Here is a 19,094-nt window from a genome sequence, read left to right as displayed (position 1 = left end):
GTTTAAATTATATCGAATCAAATCGGGTGACTGATGCTCAGAATCAGAGTGTAATTCCTAAGAGGAAAATATTAGATGAAGTTTCTTTCGCCTGATATGTTATTGATAAATAGTGCCATATTGTATATTGTAGGTGTAATCATAGAAATTATAAACATAGGTAGCCTGGAAAACCCTTATTTGCAAGTCTCTGGGTGGCTGGTAGTACAATACATATTTCAGATAACTTCCCAACAGGAGTGGATTCATGTCAATATTTAGGAGGGGTTTTCATCTCTTTCTGCAGTCCATCGGTGGTATAAAACACCTCTCAGCAATAATGTGTTTGATGTCTGATATGCATAGACAAGTGGCTTTAAGATATTCATCAATTATTTTTTTAACATCATTTTTTAAGCTGGTGAAATAAATAGTCATTAGAGAGCTACCATGAAGATTGCCTTCTCTAGAATTTTTTTCAGAAATTACAGGGGGCAGCTACCACCTCTCCCCTTAATCCACAACTGCTTTCTAATAGTAAATATAGTGACATTTTGCGGCTGCAATGGGGTCACAGTATGCTTTTTTCATAACTGTAGGAGATGCAAGGAATGTAAAATGCCTCCTTTAAATCTTCTAAATATCAACCTGCCTGGGCTACTGCTACTGCCTCAACCAAGTAGACTTCTTTCAATGATAAACTGGATGCTATTCCTGTATCTTAGGAACTTTATAAGTAGATACTAAATAAACAGCAGAAAATACCAAAAGTCAAATATTTCTAAGACTTCGAAATAATATTAATTCCATCATAATGATGGAATATTTTTCTTTAAATGTATTGGTAATGATCATTTTGTCGGAGAATTTAAGGGCTAGCCAAACATTCTGTTAGCTCAATCATTTGCCTAATGTTTCTGATGAAATACATATGCAGATGCCCAAAATTTCCCATTTGAAAGCTACTCAGTTCGGGCAGCTCGATATTCTACCTTCACTCAGTTCTGAAGAACTTCGGTGGAATTTTCCCTTGAAATGCGGGAAGAAGAGTGCTCATGACACATCACACATGCAGCTACTGTTAGGAGCCTTCAAGCAGGGCTGGACGATGCGGAAAAGGTAGTCAAAATTTACTCCACAGTAAACTGCCCCAATGGCTCTGCAAGATAGAGTTAAATTTCAGCAAATAAATAAGCACATAAGAATTCAGTAGCCACAAAACATCCTCAGGGCCTCGTGATAGGTTTTGCGAAGTTTTAAGATCAGAAAAATGTCCACAGTGTGTGCAGCATCATATCATCTGTCACTGAGACTTGATCTGTGGAACCTCTGATTCGTTGTATGATACTTGACCCACTACACCACTGAAACGATTGTGTTTTAAGGCAGTCTTCATGCCCAATATGTTGGCTGTGTTCATAGATGTCCCAACCATAGTAAACACCATTCTAGCTGAGTCATGGGCAAAGCATGCTTCGAAGAATATGGGGAAGAATGCATTGCTGGATCTTCTGCACGTTGTCATAATGCGACAGATATGATTACTTCCTCAGTATAAGGGGCATATAGCTTTTAAAATTCTGGTTGTACAAGAGCATTACGAGGGCAAACTTTTGGAAGACAAGTAGTTCAGACACCAATGAGTTGGGTGTTAATTTTTGCCACCACTGACAATATTCTGTATTTTCTTACATTTTAGTGTGTTTGTTTCAAATTTCCATGTATGCTTGAGAACCATCAGTGACTTTCAGAAATATTTTTGGGTTGTTCCTACAAAAATTAAACCACTTCAAATGTTTGAGTTTTCTGTTCAGTGGGGCAGGAGTTGGACACAATTAGCCTTAATTAGAGGGGCTCTAGTGTATGTATTGGACACAAGAGTCTTCCAACAGCCTCAGACACCATGCATTTTCTCGTACTCTTTATTTTACCATCCAAATAAATATTTTCCACTTAACTAACCATTTTAACTTATATCTGCGTTAAAAATTTAACTTTATTAACTTAGGTGATTAACATTGCATTAATGCATTGCTAATGCATTTGCTCAAGCCTGCTTGATAGCCAACCCAAAGGGGTGTACGAAAGTACCTTAGGCCATTATACACCAGAAGGACAGAAGAGGTCATTTAATATTTTTTAAGATTCAAAATGATTTTCCTCTGCATTTAATAACTTTTAAAAATTATGAATCTTCTTCATTTTTACATGAAATTTGATTAATTGCAGTAAAAATAATTCTAGTACTTTTTTTTATTTAACTAGTGGTTATTCATAGTACAAAAGCTCGGGGACATAAGATCTATAAGGGATTTTCATACAATATCTTTCTATTCTGCCTACCCTCAGTATAATATTTTTTAAGTCCTGCAACTCAGAAAAATGACTGTCCCATAGATATAGTGCATGATAGTAAATCAAAGAGTGACTGGTTTGCCTTGGGATAACACCTTGGGGCATCCATATCTCTGTGCTAATTAGTTTTTTTACCTTATTTTTTGGTAAATCACAAATAGAAAATTTGAGTGGAGTGAAAATATTTAGGGTAGGGAAAATGGTTTGCAAGGTGTAGGGTAACTTAGCCACCGAGTCATTCAGTATCACAATGCCTCCTTTCCAACGGTGATTTTTAGCCTTCTTCTGTCCTTAGTCTTCAAAATACTGGATAGAATTTTTTTTAAACACTTATTTAGGCATAACAGGTTTTGCTGAGGAATTTTGAGGCAGAGCTGTTCATAAAAAGCAGATATGATGAAACCTAGAGCTAATATATATTCTCTGGCATAGTGTGGAAGGATCAGTTCTTATATAAATTGAACTCCACTAATGCCTCTATTCAAGGGTGACTCATAGCAGAGTGCCAAGAGACAAATTTTTGGCTTCCGACCCTTGGAACAACTTGGTTACTATAACCCAAGCTGGCAATAGTCAAACTGAAACTGTAACAACCACAGAACAGCTCTATGAACAGATGAAATGCTGGAGGCTATACCAAGATGAAAATTATACTAGGATTAAAAAGTGAGGAATACTTGGTTATTTAATTTCTATAGCCCTAGAAAAAGTTCTGTTGCAGGACATGCTGAATGGAAATACTTTTAGTCATACACATAAACATTAGACATACACATTTTTATAAAGTTACATTGGCCATAAAAACAACAGACATTTCAATAAAGTTAGCAATTTATCAACACCCAATCTCATTCCATAATCCAAATCTGCATCAAACAACATCTCTCAGGGAATTAAAAGAGTTACATACCAATCTAGGAACATTAGAGAGGTAGCCCTTTGACAATTAGGGAAAAGAGGAAGTGATAGTAAGAGAGAAAAACTTTGAGCAATGTTGGTTGACCCCATTGTCACAAAAATATTTCTAAAAATAAAAATTTGCAAGTTATTGAGAGACCAATATGTCACTAATTGCTGATCTTTCTACATTTTCTTTTCTGTGAATAAATATATTAAACGAAGTATTCATTGATCAAGTATGTCAGTAATTATAGTGTATGGAAAAAATATGGCATCATTATTGTCATGTATTTGTCCACAGTGTGACATATACATTTACCATTGAGTTTCGATCTATAAGTGTAACAATATCTCCATCAAAAACCATTTAGAAGCCTCATGTTGTACGTGTATCCATCTTAGAATCAAGACATTTATTCTATAGAAAATACCAAGATCTGCAGAGATGTTGTAGAAAATATATTCATCTATAAATTTACCAACTTCAACACTTTCAAACTAATGCCCGAGTAAGACTTGGGGTGCAAATTCTTCATCAATGACCTAAGCCCACGTGATACATAGGCTCTTGCTATTTCACCCACATGTATGTCCATTGCGTGTTTCACAGGCTTAGACTACTGAGGCTATAGACTAGGCCACCTACCCATTCCATTCTTTTGCTGGATAGTGCTGCAATGTGTAACTCATGAATTTAAATTTTTGATCTTCAATGTGAGTCTTCCACTTACGCTCAGTACAGGCAGAATGAATAACCTTTGGGTTTTTAGGATATTCCCAGGGTTCTAATTATTAAACTAGTACTGAATCATGATACCTATTAGCACAGAGAAAGGAACACCCAGAGTGCTCACTGTTAAATATTTGGTGATTGAGAACGCAAGTATTCATATACATATATATCGTGCTGCCTCCGATTCTGAACAGGAGGTACTACATGTGTTTTGGTTTTGAACTAGTGCTGCCATCTGTGGCACTCCTGTAGCCCTGGACCAAAAAAATGGTTGGTCAGTTGGTTTTCATTCACCATAAGTGAAAGACGTTCATGAGTTTCCTTTCGTAACCTGACCCACCAAATAGATCATAAGATTGCGCTAACTTGCTAGTTTTAACACTCACTGCATTGAATCTCATGAAACACACATTTTAATTCCTTCATTGAGCTATAAATGGTGCTCAATGTGCCTGCAAAGCAACTAGCTTGCTGCAGTGTCTCCTTCCCCTCTTGGTTGTCTGGGCTAGACAGCTTAAGAACTTGAATATGTGCCTCTCTCCCAGCCAAGAGGACATATAATGCTTAAGAAGGGAATCGAATCTTTCAAAATCTATGACTTTCTAAAGATATGACATCCATTATGAGATCATATACATCAAAAAAGCCTGGGATTTGAGCAGGGTGACCACTGTGTAGCAATTAAAATAATCCCTGAGATTTCCCAGGGGAATTGCTATGTTTTCCAGGGTCAAATCCATTCCTAAACATAAGCATTTTGGCAAAATATTGCTTATGGAATAGATACTACTGACCAGAAAATAGCTGTTGAGTCATTTTAATGCTATGTGTAACCCCTTTACATAGCAGACAATTATCTACACATGCAAGTCATCCCAAGTAGATGGGATTCAATAAATATTCCATATATTCTGGAAAACTTTGTCTCACATATAAAGATAAAAACAGCCCAGACATAGTTACATTATCCAGATCTTTACAACTTGTACTGTGGTGACCACTTTTCACAAGCTGCTCCAAATATCTAGCATGACAGGGAAATAGCTGGAATGAATTTTGGAACATAGGCTTTTGCAGCGAGATGCATTGTTGTCAACGGCTTTCGGGAGCAGCTGCGAATTGCACTTTGTCAAACGAGCTTTCACGGCCATTGCAGGTCTCATCATCAGGTGATGAATGCGACCTGCAATGGCCACAAAAGCTCACGTGACAAAGTGCAATATGCAGCTGCTCCCGAAAGCCGTTGACAATAGCTGGAATGAAACTGCAATAACTTAGAACTGAAGCCCAACATACAAAGGGTTCTGCTCACCAATTCCTCAATGTGAGCAACAGGTAAGTGAATGAGTGAAGAATGTCAAATAAGCCACTACCCTAAAAGAGAATTACTGCAAATGAGTATTAATGGTAACTAGGTGTGGCAATACCTTAGTAACACAACATCAATAAATATGTACAAAGTTAAGAGGTATGTCAAAAATTTTTGTGTATTCTAGTCTGTTCTTTTATATATATGTGTGTACTTTAAATTATATTACAGTATAAAAAACGCGATCTTAACATTTTTATGTAAAACTATTGTATATCGTTGTCATCTTTGTATTTTATATTGTTCATGTTTTCACTTTCATAGCCCTGAGGATGATTTTACATAAATCGAAACGTTGGCTATAACTTGGTTTCAATTGACCTAAACTCCATGAAACATGATAAAAAGTTAATTGAACAAGGTCAAGAATAGAAGAGGAAAAGTAGTATTATCAGATGAGCATCTTCCATGAAAGGGATTTAGATATGTAGGGAAATTATGACAAAAAAATTATTTTACTATATGCTTTTCTTTGGGTGCATCATGAGAATTTAATGCATTGGGTTGGTTTCTGCAGGACTCTACATGACTGATTTTTTTAGGATGCATAGAGTTTCTCTGAGTTTTTCCAGACAGGCAAAATTGCCCCTTCAGGTAAATGGACACACTGAATACTGCGGTAAGAAATTCTCTTTAAACGAAATTTATCGCACACTAGAAAAAGCATGTAAAAAAATCGAGAGATATCAGTGTGCACAGTTTCAATTTATTGAGAGCCTAAAAACTTATCTTTTAATTCTTTGTGGTAAAGTGTATTTCAACAGCAAAATTCCATGACATGTCAATTCTTCTTTATTTCTGCAATGAGTGGTTTTCCAAGCATATACTTTCGGATAAAGCAAAAATTCACCCATGAATAGATCTCAGTTGCCTAATTCTTTTTCCTAAATTAAGGCTTACATATACATTGGTTATCTTTGACCTCTAACTTCATTCAACTCAACTTTCACTACTCATTGTATTATCTTGCTGCCATGCAATGATGAGAAGCTTGGCCATCCTTGCTGAATGGGTTCCAGCCAAAAATGTTACTCACAGCACATTCTAACATTAATGTTACACACACTACTGTGCTGCAACTGCACAGTAGGAAGAAGTCTATTCCATGACAGACTAGACAGCCACTTACATTTCAGCTGTGGAATTAGCTCCAATTTACCATTTGGTAAGTACTCTGGGTATTTATTTCTCTGAGCTATTAATCAACAATTTTCTAGTTCATTCAAATTCAATTCGTAGATCATTTCCTATTCAATTCATCTCAAATTTGTAAATAAATAAGAATCTTCACCAATCATTGTAAACTACAAATTTGATTGTCAATACCCTTGAACCCAAATACTCTTAAAGTAAAGATCTCAACCACACTACCAGCCTGTGGTTAATATAATAGGTCATTAATAGCAGAGAGGAACTTGACTAGCACTATGAAATACGATCTTTAACAAGTGCTATTTCATCCACTACACTCACCTCAAACAAAAATATTTATAAAAATGTCCTGCAATAGGCGCTCCTTGCCTGTCACCCACTTTCCACACGTATACATGAACATTTAAAGTTTTCCAATATAAACAGGATCTCCAACATGTACAGCTCCCTCTGAATACAGACCAAGGTTTATTCCCATCACTGGTGCTGTCCCTTCAAGGCGCAATGCTTTTCTATCACTAAGTTGTCGGTATCTGCAAGTAAAACGTATTACAAGTTGAGACTAAATGCTGTGACAGAATTTAGCTAAAAGGGAATCAGCTAGAATTATCACCTTCTGAAGTTATAGCAGGGATAAATGCTTACACGCTGAAAGTGGAAGTGTCAACTTTATTGCCTAAGGCAGGGGTGTGAAACTCATTCACCTTGGCGGGCCACATTAGCCAACTCATACAGCTTGAGGGCCGCATATGTATTTCAGGTCCAATAACAGGAGAATTATATAAAATACTACCACAACTATATAATTATTATTTAAAAAGGCAACTGAAAGAGAAGAAATAGTGTATTTACTTTAATCCCTGGTACTAATACTCCCAGATACTTGACACCTCTTTGCCTGTACAAGTGCATGAAGAAATGCATGTGGGTAATATGGATGAAGTGCCAGTAACCCTGTCGATTTCTGTAACAATAAAGTCTGTTCATTGTCTGTCAGTTGGCTGTTCGTTCCCTGTTCCCAGACCAAGAGAGAACAGGCAGGCGACTGTTCGTAGAATGTAAATTGGAACGCCTTGTCTGTGAGAAAAGGGTTACTTGTCTGTTCCCTCCCTGTTAAGAAAGCGGCATTCTCTGTTCCTTACCTGTTGGACCACAGACAATGAACAGGCAGGGGACTGTGCGCTGTCAGTTCATTGCCTGTTTTCTTAGGTTGTTTGTTCCCTGTTCCTCGACCAAGAGAGAACAGGCAGGCGACTGTTCGTAGAATGTAAATTGGAACGCCTTGTCTGTTTCACGTCTGTGAGAATGTGAGAAGACGGTTATTTGTCTGTTCTCTCCCTATGCGCATACTTTGTTCCTTAACCGTTCGCTGTTGCTAAGTTGGACATAATAGACAAGAGATAATTTATGTTTAAATAGAATTAAAAGTTGAAATTCATTTGAATGATTGTAAGAAAAACTTTTATTGTGCTTTTCCACATATTCCATTAGTTACAAAAATCTTGAATAGTTGTAGAAAAGCAAGCTTTGTCATCATCAACAGAAAAACCACTACACTAACAAATATTTCACATGCCTTCATCAAAGAAATATGTACTTCCTTAAATTAATACAACTCGGATTCTGCACTATGCCAATGTAATACGTGTGATATTAAAAGAGAAACACGCCTTTAAAGAATATTTATGAACACCATGATTTCACTTCTCACAAACAAACCTACAAGAAAGACAGTCCTCTGACAATGTTTGTAGGTTCTTATTGGCGACGTAACGCACATACGCATAATACATATGCAATACAAACCTCAGTACTTGCTCAAAAACTTAAGAGACACAATAAATTATTAAATAAACACACTCGAGAACAAATATCACTTCACGACTTTCACTATCACTGAATGGATGCACGAATTACTTAAGTCGTCACTGCGGGCATTTAGCACAGGTTAAATAATACTCAAATAAATAACTGTTTTCTCCGCAACCAACAACTTCACCACAACACAGTCGACCATGTGCTCGTAAACCATCGTAAACTGTCCGGATAACGGTATCGGTTATTGGCGTCATTGTTTGCGTTTGCTATCTTCTATAGGTAGGTAGCAGCACCATGCTATCTTTCCGTCCTTGTTGAGAACCTGTTCACTAGCTGTTCACTGTTCTCTGTTCGTACCCTGTACCGTGAAACGGACTATGAACCGGCCCTTGCCTGTTGAGTGTCCGTTCACTGTTGTCTGTTCGTTCCCAGTCCGCTGAAACCACAGAGTACATACTCCTTGGCTGAAACATACGGCCCCTGCCTGTAATTGGCGAAGTAAAGTATTTGACGTGCGTAAGCCGTGCAGATAGCTGATATAATTTGCGTGCTCACTTCAATAACCGTCATCCGTGGTTGATGGTAATCGTGATAATGAATTCAAGCGTATATAATTACTGTTTAAGTAGATGATATTTTCTTTGGATTCAATTAAACTTCCTGGTACTCAATTAAATTTGCATTAATCCAAATTGTTGTCCAAATTCCGAAACTTAAAACAATTGTTCGTACGTTGTTCATAATCTGTTCTCAAAATCTCCAAAAGGCTCCAAACTGACAGCGAACAGGCATTATTTTTTTCGTAAATCGATAGGGTGTTTAGTGTTTGTTCACTGTTGTCTGTTCATTCCCTGTTCGGTGAAACATACTACCAACCGGCCCCTGCCTGTTAAAAGCTTGTTCACTATTGTTCCCGAAATGCTTGTTGCCTGCCTGTTAAGGAACAAGCTGCAAACAGAGTACAAACTGTTAGAAGGCTGTTCGTAAGTTGTTCCTACTTGTGTGTGACCCGAGATTGTTCGTTGGCTGTTTATACTCTGTTCACTAATCTCCAACAGGGTATGAACAGACTTCAAACGGACAGCGAACAGGCATTGTTGTTTCAGAAATCGACAGGGAAGTTTTGATCTTCTAACTGCAAGAGCTGTAAATCTTAAAGGAGCAAAGAAAGTGCCGTTTATGAATGAAGAAGTCATGGTGCCGCGGGCCGCAGATTGTAAGGAAGCGGGCCATGTGTTTGATACCCTTGGCCTAAGGGGTATTGTCTCCACGAATGACATGACTGTGGTGCCATAGCATCCTACCAAAAAAATAAATGTTCTTGTCAAATTTTAGTAAAGTTACTTCTCAGTGAGAGAGTTGAATTTTATTGCTTATTCAACTATAAACTACCATACCATACTACAACTATAACCACCATTATTGCCGTTAATGCAGTAATGGTGGTTATAATTGAAGAAGCGGATATTTGATGATGGACTTGTCTATCCTATCATGTGGCTATCATATCATGTGATGATGCCTCTATAATCATTGACTAAAACTAAAGAAATCTTAAGCCCCATGGATCCTCGAATAAATGAATGAAAATTGACAATAAAAGTTGACGAATTATCATCTATAAATATGACCAAACCTGAAAACATTTTCTCCATAAATAATTTTAAAAATGTGGTCTAGTATTGCAACATAGCTAATATTATCTTCTGAATTTGAATACTTAATAATGTACTATGTAATGCTAATGAGCTGAATCTATCAAGCTTATTTCCTACCCTGGTTTTGACAAACATTACTGTGTGTACCTTCACATAGCCAATAAATTATTCGTGGGCAGACAAATGGAGGCAAATTTCTTTAGGATAGTTTGCACGGTGCATTTATGTAATAGGAAACATAATTTCATCTGTGTATTACTTGAGATATTATAATAAAGTTTTTAAAAATGAAAGCTAGCATGGGAGTCTAACAAGACAAATCTCTAATGCATGGATTCAATGAAATATCTAATCTATAGATTCAATCAAAGCACTAATTCATGGATGAAGATACAATTCAACCCTTGGACAGTTAATTTTACCCATCACTAACCTATATATAAAACAAAAAAAGCCAGCTTTACTTTGACATCGATAAGAACTACAGTTCCAACTAAACTATTAAATATGTAGTAATTCCAGAATGATACTCACGACTTCAATGTTGCAAGAGGCTCTTTGTTTCCATTTTTAACCCCCTTTTCTGGATCAACAGTGGTGAAAATGCATCTAAAGCATAAAAAATATGCACATAACAATTTATGGAGAATACTATGTAGATCTCAACACAATACATAATAAGTATTAAATTATACCCATATAACAATTTCAATGCCATTCAATGAAATAACTGCAATAGGCACTTCAAATAACTTCAATGCTACTCCAGTAATTTTTTCTAAACAAAGTGACTCACCGAGTACATGGCTTAACATTTCTGAAAACAGGACCTTCCTCATTCCCAATACGAATCCATTCCCATGTGTCTTCTTCAAATGGTTTTCCATCATCAATACCCTTAAAAACTAAATTAGGCCGAAAGTTTCCACAGGACACTTTGTCATCTTCTCCAAGACGACCATTCAGCTCTGCCACAGAATCTTCTGATATCAACAAAAATGCAGACAAATCCGAAAATGCACCCTGAAATAAGAAATTGAGACCATAAGTTTACAGATTCAAATATACATGTACAATAAAAACAACAAGAAAAAAATGACTGAATGAAATCTTTTAAAGTACAGCTCATTTTTTTCCGAGTATGTTTATGCCTCATTTATAGTTAGAGTGCTAGTAGTACAGGAGCAGACACACTACTTGACTAACCGTGTCTCCTGGAGTAAGAGATTGATAAATTTGATTCAAGGGGCTCACACAGCGTTCGACACCAAATTCTGCATCATAAAATCCAATTCGCAGGCCATCCTTCTCTTTCAACAGAAATTGAGAGATCCACATGGCGGCATTATCACCAGTATCAATGCCACATACTCGGTCATTCCATAACCTACAAAATTACAAGAGAAAAGGGCATACATGATGGTACACTATGATACAGTGCCAAAGAAGGTTTAAAGAAGTTTGATTAAACTAAAGTATAATCATGCTAATGAGGAGTCACTCTCTAAGAAGTAAAATTTCAGAGGTGTTGTATGACTTAATATTTGACAGCTACTTTGCATTGATTACAGAATTGAGACAACTTTAACTAATTCATGGTTAAATAAAAACACAGTACTATTCCACAACCTTATATTTTTGCAGTCTACTAGTTTCAACATTTACAACGTCATTATCAAGACTAACTGAGAAAAGCATACAACATCCAGCCTTATTTATCCAACAATAGTGTGAGGGAAGGAGGAGGGGGGGGAACTAAACGAGGAGGAGCATTGAGCATTGTTGGTTGGATAGGAGGTTCAAAACAAAAAGTATAAAAGCTTGGGGAGGTGGGGTGGGGGCAGGCAGATAAAAGTCAGGTGGTAACGAGGTTAATGAGAAGGGGAGGAGGAAGGATTGTCAAGGAAGAAGTCAGATTTTAAAACAGTAGATAAAAAGTTAGAACATTTGAATACAGTCATATCATTAAAAATTTCGATGTTACGTGCAAGAGTGCATTTGGTGATTTCTAAAATATCCAGTTTTACACTTTTGTCATGTACATGTAAAATTTTAATATTAAAATCACTGTTGTGGCCGGGTTCGGACAGGTGTTTAGAAAAATGGGAAATGGAGTCTTTCAAACGAGCACTTCTTTTGTGTTCATCGACACGAGTTTTAAACTTGCGGCCCGTTTGACCAACGTACACACCGTTGCACTCGTCGCATGTCAGGGCATAGACTAGAATATCTCATCGTTCCACCAAGTAACGCCTAAATCTGTTGATTTTATTTAACTTTAACTAAGTTGATGGACACCACACCAAGGCCACAATTGGAGGAGTTTAAAATGGCTAAGCAGCAGCAAGAATCGATGGGACAGAGGCTTATAATGGGGGCCATAAGTGTGAACCGGCATCCTCAACCTGAATATTCTGGCAGAAGTGCCAAAAAAAAACTGTTGCCACCGGACCGAATGTGAGGAAATCTGTCAGGTCACTCAGTATTTTGACAGCTCTAAACCAATTGTAGGAGGTTGGAACCCAAAACAAATGGGAAAATTAGCATAATGACTGCGGCAGCCTTCAATATTCTATTTGCTTGTGAGTCAAGTATTACATATCTTCACACTCTTCTTCATTGTTAGGTCCAGTGACATCTAACCGAGAAAATTTCACTTTTATCAAAGAAAATCCATCATGATGCCTTACAGATTGGATTTTGATGTGAGAAAGCAAAATTAATCCATTCTGACAGCAGAAAACAGATTGCTCATGCCACCCAAATCAAGAACAAACTGTTTTTGATAACAAAAATTTCAGCTAACTTCAAGATGAAACTCAGTTGAAAACTGATCGAGAGCAGTAGGCTTTCTGACATTGATATAGCAAATTTATAGACGTATTGGAAAAAGTCACTCAAAAAAAGTCGTTCTTAATCTTAAAAATTAAGTTGATGTAAAACATTAGAGGAATAGGATTTTAAGTTTAAAACGTAAGATGCAGGGGAAACTATTCTCATTCAGTGTTGGTCATAGTTTCAGAAAAATTATACCCTCTTGTTCTATGCCTTCTTTGCCCGCCTCTTAATCTTTCCACTCTCCTTTTGGTACACTATCCCTTCCTTGCTGATTCTACGATTTTGCTATACAAAAATAAATTTTCTCTCTATCACAGAAACTTTCCTTTCAACAGGGCAAGAACAAACAATCTTAACTGGCTGATTAAAAGTGCAGCTATCTATTGTTTCTAAAAAGGCTATTTGGGCTTCCAGCTGGGTGGTCTCTCTCCATTCTGCCAACATTTTGGAACACGAGTTGGGTCCCGTCCTCAGGGCTAATGGTGAGTGGATGAAGTTTGCCAGCTTATAGTCTTCATCAGTCTCTAAGGTCTAACGTGATTGGCTGGGAGGCAGCCAATCTTATTTTCCTAAGTGCCAGTTTCCATACATTATTTATTGTTAGTGAATACCCGGCATCACCCGTTGGAGCCATGACGTAAGAAACTATGGGTCTAATCGGACAATCACTCTAGTGAATTTTAGGAAGCCCAAAAAAATGTGGAGCTGAGGGATTCATTTGATGCAACCTAATCACTTTATTCCACTTAAATAACACAAACTGATTTTAAGGCTCTTTTGCGCTCTATTTGAAACTTGGCAGTCGGATCTATCGGCAAATTCTTTAATCCCATTCTCTCGTATGAACTGTTCACATTTCTCTAAGTAATCCCCTTTATCCATAATCACAACAGCGTTGCCCTTGTCAGCTTTCTGAATAACTTGCTGTTCTGACCTGTGAGTTCACTTAATTGAGATTAGAGTTTCCAATTCTGGGTATCGCCTCTTCACCTTTGATTCTTGGACTACATATACATATGTCTATTTAGCTCTTGGGTAATGAAATGCTTCACATGTATATTGTCTTTATGGAGAGCTATGCCTAAATCCACCGCTAAATTCATAACGTCATTCGCAGATATCGGGATATTTGGCATATATTTCAAGCCCTTTTCTAATAAGGTCACATCATTTGGCTCAAAAGAGTGTTTAGATAGATTTACGATTCTTGGTCCAAAAGAGTGGGTGTCCTCCGCTGGTGGATCCACGACGTTTTGTTTCGAACTAGCGGTCTGCATCATCTTAAGGGCCTCCAACTTGCGAAGAATGGTGGCTCTCTTTTCAAAGGCAATTTCACTATATTTTTGGCGAACTGAGTCATCCAAAATCAGCCACTCAATCCAGCAAAGATTGCAAGTGAGCTCCACATAGAGAAAAAAAAGGTAATTGGAAATGGCTTCTCTTTTAACATACCACTCGTGTAACTCCCTTCCTGGCAGACATGTATATGGACTTTTCCAAAAGGAGCTTGTTTTCCCCCAATAATCGACAGACCAAAAATTACCTGGATCGATATGTGGACAATGTGTTTTGCATTTGGACTGGCTCAAAAAGACAACCACAAATGTTCCTTTTTTTAAATTCTTTTGGACTGCAATTTGAAATTCACTTATGAAATAAAAGATAATAACTCTCTGAACTTCCTAGATCTTCCGAGTCATTCTGGTCAACAACCACGTCCTATTCCCAATTTATCGGAAAAATTCCAAGAGATCCACTCCAGTTCAAGACATTATTTCTCTCAAAAGTTATCAGCCTTTCACAGCATGTTACACAGGTTGCTGCATATACCGATGTCCCCTACCAATTTCAATAAGGAATTAAACACAATTAAACTAATTGCTAAATATAATGGCTACAATGAACAGCTAATTGATAGTTTATCTAGGAAAAAATTAAATAAATAAGCAGTGGAAGAAATTTATGGATCCCAAACACGACAAGAATCCACAGCCTAGTGGCATAAAATCCTTTATTTAATTTAATAATAATAATAATTTTATTTCTGTTTGGTTACAATGTAACATAGAAAACGTCATATAGTGGACAAACAACACATGAGATAAAAACATAAAAGACAGATGACAGTGGTACATATTTTAGCTTATTTTAGCATATTTTTTACACAAGTCGTAGTACTCATCTAGTGAATAAATTGAATTTTGACATATAAGCGTTTTTAATTTGTGCTTGAATGAGTTGCTATTTTGGATTGCTTTAATATCTGGTGGTATTAAGTTAAAAAGTTTGGCCCCTTTATGATATGGTCCTTCACTAGCAAGTTTAGATGACCTCGGTTCAATATGTATATCATGTTTTTGTCGGGTGTTTATTTGGTGTAATTGACAGTTTAGATCAAATGAGTTCAGATTTTTTTTTACATACATTATTAAATTAAATACATACAAGGCAGTAAGAGGCATAATTTGTAAGGATTGAAAATGTGCCCTGCATGACTCCCTATAGGGTAGATTGAGAATAGCCCTGATTGCCTGTTTTTGTATTTTAAAAATTTTATGAGATTGATGTGAGCCACCCCAGAAAATAATTCCATATGACAGATGTGACTGAAAATTTGCATAATAGAGGCATTTTCTAATATCGATACTGGTACTTGTTTTTAGATATCTTAATTGAAAAAGAGTTTTATTTAGCTTAGAGGTAAGGGTTTCTATATGCATAGACCATTTCATTGTTGATTCAATGTTTACTCCAAGAAAATTGAGGTTTTCAACAAATTTTAAATCATTTCCACATAATTTTACTGGAGGTGTTAGATCTCTGCCAAAATTAACACACTGTTTTTTGAACGTTAATGGCCATCATGTTATTTTGACACCAGTCTTCTAAACATTTCATTGTGGAACAAACTTTCTTTAGTAGATCAGATTTTTTATTGGACTCGATGAGAACATTTGTATCATCTGCGTCATTCTATAATCTTTTTTAATTTAATTATGAATCGCTTTCACCAAGTTACGCCTCAAACAATCAATTTTATTTAAAGGACATCGGGCCGAAGATTTACAAAAAGGTGCCTAAGGATAAAATTAAAGTTGTGTTTTACAATAAATCCAACCTCAGGAACATTATTTCCCTCACAAAAGATCCCATCTCAAGAGAAGAAAGGAGTGGGGTGTACAGGTTAAAATGTGAATGCAATGCGGTGTATGTTTGGCAAACAGGCGACAATTTCAAGAACGGGTGAAAGAACACCAAGACTGCGTGAGAAATAAAAATACTACATAACAATTTGCGAAACATTTGTTAGAAAGCAGTCATCAAAGTGATTTTGTATTTGAAGTGCTTCATGTTGAACCTAAAGGACCTAGATTAGATGTCAAGGAACAGATGGAAATTTTGCAGCATGTACGTTCCAATGACAACATTGTTAACGACTTTTTGTGTGATTCCCACTCCCCTCTTTTAAACCTCCCACTCCTAAATTCCTGAGCCAATGACATGACGAACCCTTCAGCCTATCTCTCACCTGAACCCCCCCCTCCACCTGTCATACCCTCCCTAAAGGGCCCTCCTCCCCCTACCTTCTTCCTACCGTATGACCAAGTTCTTTCCCCCTCCCTCATCTATGTTGACTAATATGTTCAACCTCGTTACCTTTCATAAAGTTACACCTCAAACCATCAATTTTATCCTACACTTATTTCTCAGCCATCAATTGCTGCCCATGACTGCTTATGAGATCAGTAAACTTGCTTATATTGCAGCTAACCTCTGTGTATAGGTCAACTCAATATCCACAACCAGGTGGACACACTTTGTGGATTTAAGCTCAGCTGTGAGACATGAGTAATAAGTATATTGTAATCTTATAAGTGCTTGTTAAGAGTAAATCCTTACCTGCATTTGAACTTCCTATTCTTCTTTTCCTTTGATGCTTCAGGAATTTGGATATTTAATTCATTACTACCAGGGGCTGAAAAAACATAATGCCCATCCCTTGGTGCAGTCACTTTAATCAGAACCATTTCTGGATACTTCCTCCCAGTAACAAAATTTCCACTTTCATCAAAAACAATGAAGAACCTGATAATTAAATGTCATCTTTTACTATCAAAATATTTTTGTCTTAAAAATAGAAATCTCGATTCCTAAAATTTTATTATTTCCTTAAGGGATATACATATTAAATTGTAATTTGCCACCGAATGAAGTTCAGCGGTAGTAGTATTAGTAATAAATTTCTGTAAATAACAATACACAAATAAAAACTTAAAATATAAAGAATTAAACGATCATGATGATAAAGGAAAATCCAAAAAAATCAAACTCATGTGACTGGCTACTTAATATGTCTGTATAGAAGACTTAAGTTCCCATACTGGGATTTTTGCAAACTACTCCTGTTTATGTACTCTGAAAAACGATGAATCTCTCAGGGAACATAGCCAAACTCAGGCTCACTTAAAGGGCTCACATTCCCGGGAACATTTAATTCCATTGTATCATTGTTTCTGCTTAAGAATTGAATGACTCTTATCAAGAGTGTATAAGTACACTTGTGCTGTGAGATTTGGCTGTTAAACATTTATGACAGTAAAAATTCACGAGTAAATAAATAATTTTTTAATGTAACGTGCTAAGGTAAACAAACCTACCTATCTCTCAGAAACCCTGACTTGAGACCGAGAGGAGTTGCTTCAGCTTCACTCAAGTCGACCGCATGGCCAGACTTAAGTGGGTAGAGTTTAACTTCAGTGAGGTATCCAGTTAAACTCCAATCGCGCTGTTTGATAGGTGGGGGTTTTCTACCACTTCTCTTGCTGGTCATCTTGCAGCCATTCCTCCACCACCAAACGGATAGAAAAAGCATGGCTATAGCTGATGATGACAAAGTTATGATAATGGACTGCCTAAGAGCCAATTTCTGAACGAAATCCATGGAGTAGCAGCCTTAAAGCATTGATTGTTTGTGTATCGTAATAAGGGCGTATCCAGCATCAATATTCTCTATGTTTAACCCTGGCGAAACGTTTTGGACACCTTGCACTCCAAACGGATTCCGACCTTCCGATATTGATATTAATACATTCAACAAATAACAGCGGGAAATCAGTATTGTCGTTAAAAAAGACCAGAAAATCTAAATAATTGCATAATCAATTCGCCATCTTAATTTTTTACGACGTAATGATCTCCTTAAAGGTCAGTTGGATATCATTTTCTTATCTCACACTGGCCACGGACTTGACCGGCTTGACGAAGCAACGACTTTACCTCGATTCACCCCTGTCGGTGATAACTTGAAATAGTTTAATATAGATTCAACGGATTCAACTTTTAAAATTCCTCCGCATAATGATTGTAATGATGATACAGTTTCTGTTACGATATTTTGTGAAATTCCTCAGTTACCGCCTTCAACCATCTGTTTACACTTCCCTGCAGGAAACAAATGATGCAGCGATGGCGCAGTCAGAGCTGGAATGAATCGTTCAAAATGAACGAGTCATATGGAGGAAAATGAATGAATAAAGAGTCCAAGAACCCGGTTCTTGAGAGGTTATCCGGGAAAGAAAGAAATCACCACCAGACTACTGCACGGGACTCATCCGTTATAACTGGTTCACTGATGACATTTTATTACCACAAACGTAACATTTCATGAAGTTTTGGCAGGGAAAAAAATTTAAGAAATCAGTGTTGCCTTCCTCCCAATGGAGGAAATGGAGAGTCGTGAGTCAACAAATCACAGCCTTTGCTAAATATCACAAGGGCGATCATAACTAGGGGGGGGGGGGGGTGGCAAGCCATGGTCTAGGGAGGGGGAGGTGGTAAGCCAAGTTGTGACATTTTAGCATGGAAAAGGTGAATGAAACAAATATTTTAAGAAAATTATAACAGCGCTTTTTTATAGTTTATGAGAATATTTCCTTGAAAAAAATAGTTTTATTTTAGTTACATATCTTATACTAATACATACCATTTTTCATGGGTATAAAGAAATTTTTTTGAATACTTTCGTTTCAATTCAGTACTGATTTTGCTTAAAGACTTTTGCGACTTTTGCTTCTAGGTGCGGGGGCAGCTGCCCCCCCTGCCCCTCTCTGGGTATGCCCATGCCATCAGATTTGAATAGAAAACCCAGATCCCTTGATGACTTAGGCTGCTATTATGGATAAGCGTTGCAAAAAATAGCATACGCTATTCTGCGGGTCATTATAGCAACGACCCCGTATTATGAATGAAGCGTAGTAATAATTTTGTTCGGAATAGCAGCATGCTATTTCTT

The 19,094-nt window shown here is 36.9% G+C and overlaps 1 protein-coding gene across 4 annotated transcripts; it reads right to left on the bottom strand.

Moving 5' to 3' along the window:
* Positions 1–55: 55 nt before the first annotated feature.
* LOC124157812 (mitochondrial amidoxime reducing component 2-like) lies at positions 56–18,266 on the bottom strand. Of its 4 annotated transcripts, none has more exons than XR_006864655.1 (7): positions 17,461–18,266; positions 16,703–16,888; positions 11,171–11,351; positions 10,761–10,987; positions 10,499–10,573; positions 6,810–7,021; positions 56–1,138 (listed from the first exon to the last, which is right to left on the bottom strand). XR_006864655.1 is itself a non-coding variant. In XM_046532842.1 (7 exons), the coding sequence occupies exons 2-7, from the start codon at positions 17,631–17,633 to the stop codon at positions 6,892–6,894; spliced, it is 972 nt and encodes a 323-aa protein (XP_046388798.1). In that variant the 5' UTR covers positions 17,634–17,646; positions 18,080–18,266; the 3' UTR covers positions 5,668–6,891. The 4 variants fall into 4 exon arrangements, 2 of the variants coding, with proteins under 2 accessions (XP_046388798.1, XP_046388797.1); XR_006864656.1 differs by lacking the exon at positions 56–1,138 and adding an exon at positions 2,215–2,708; XM_046532842.1 differs by lacking the exon at positions 56–1,138 and having other exon boundaries at positions 5,668–7,021; positions 17,461–17,646; positions 18,080–18,266.
* Between the last annotated feature and the right edge of the window lie 828 nt (positions 18,267–19,094).

Source organism: Ischnura elegans, chromosome 4 (assembly GCF_921293095.1).
Source record: "Ischnura elegans chromosome 4, ioIscEleg1.1, whole genome shotgun sequence".
Lineage (NCBI taxonomy): Eukaryota > Metazoa > Arthropoda > Insecta > Odonata > Coenagrionidae > Ischnura > Ischnura elegans.
The sequence above is the reverse complement of the archived record's forward strand: the minus strand, read 5'-3'. Positions and strand labels throughout refer to the sequence as shown.

Coding starts and splice junctions, on each gene's coding strand:
- LOC124157812 (XM_046532841.1), bottom strand. CDS start 17,744: ATGGATTTCGTTCAGAAATTGGCTCTTAGGCAGTCCATTATCATAACT. Junction 10,988..11,170: donor CTCTTACTCCAGGAGACACG/GTTAGTCAAGTA, acceptor TTCTTATTTCAG/GGTGCATTTTCGGATTTGTC. Junction 7,022..10,498: donor CCTCTTGCAACATTGAAGTC/GTGAGTATCATT, acceptor TTTTACTTGCAG/ATACCGACAACTTAGTGATA.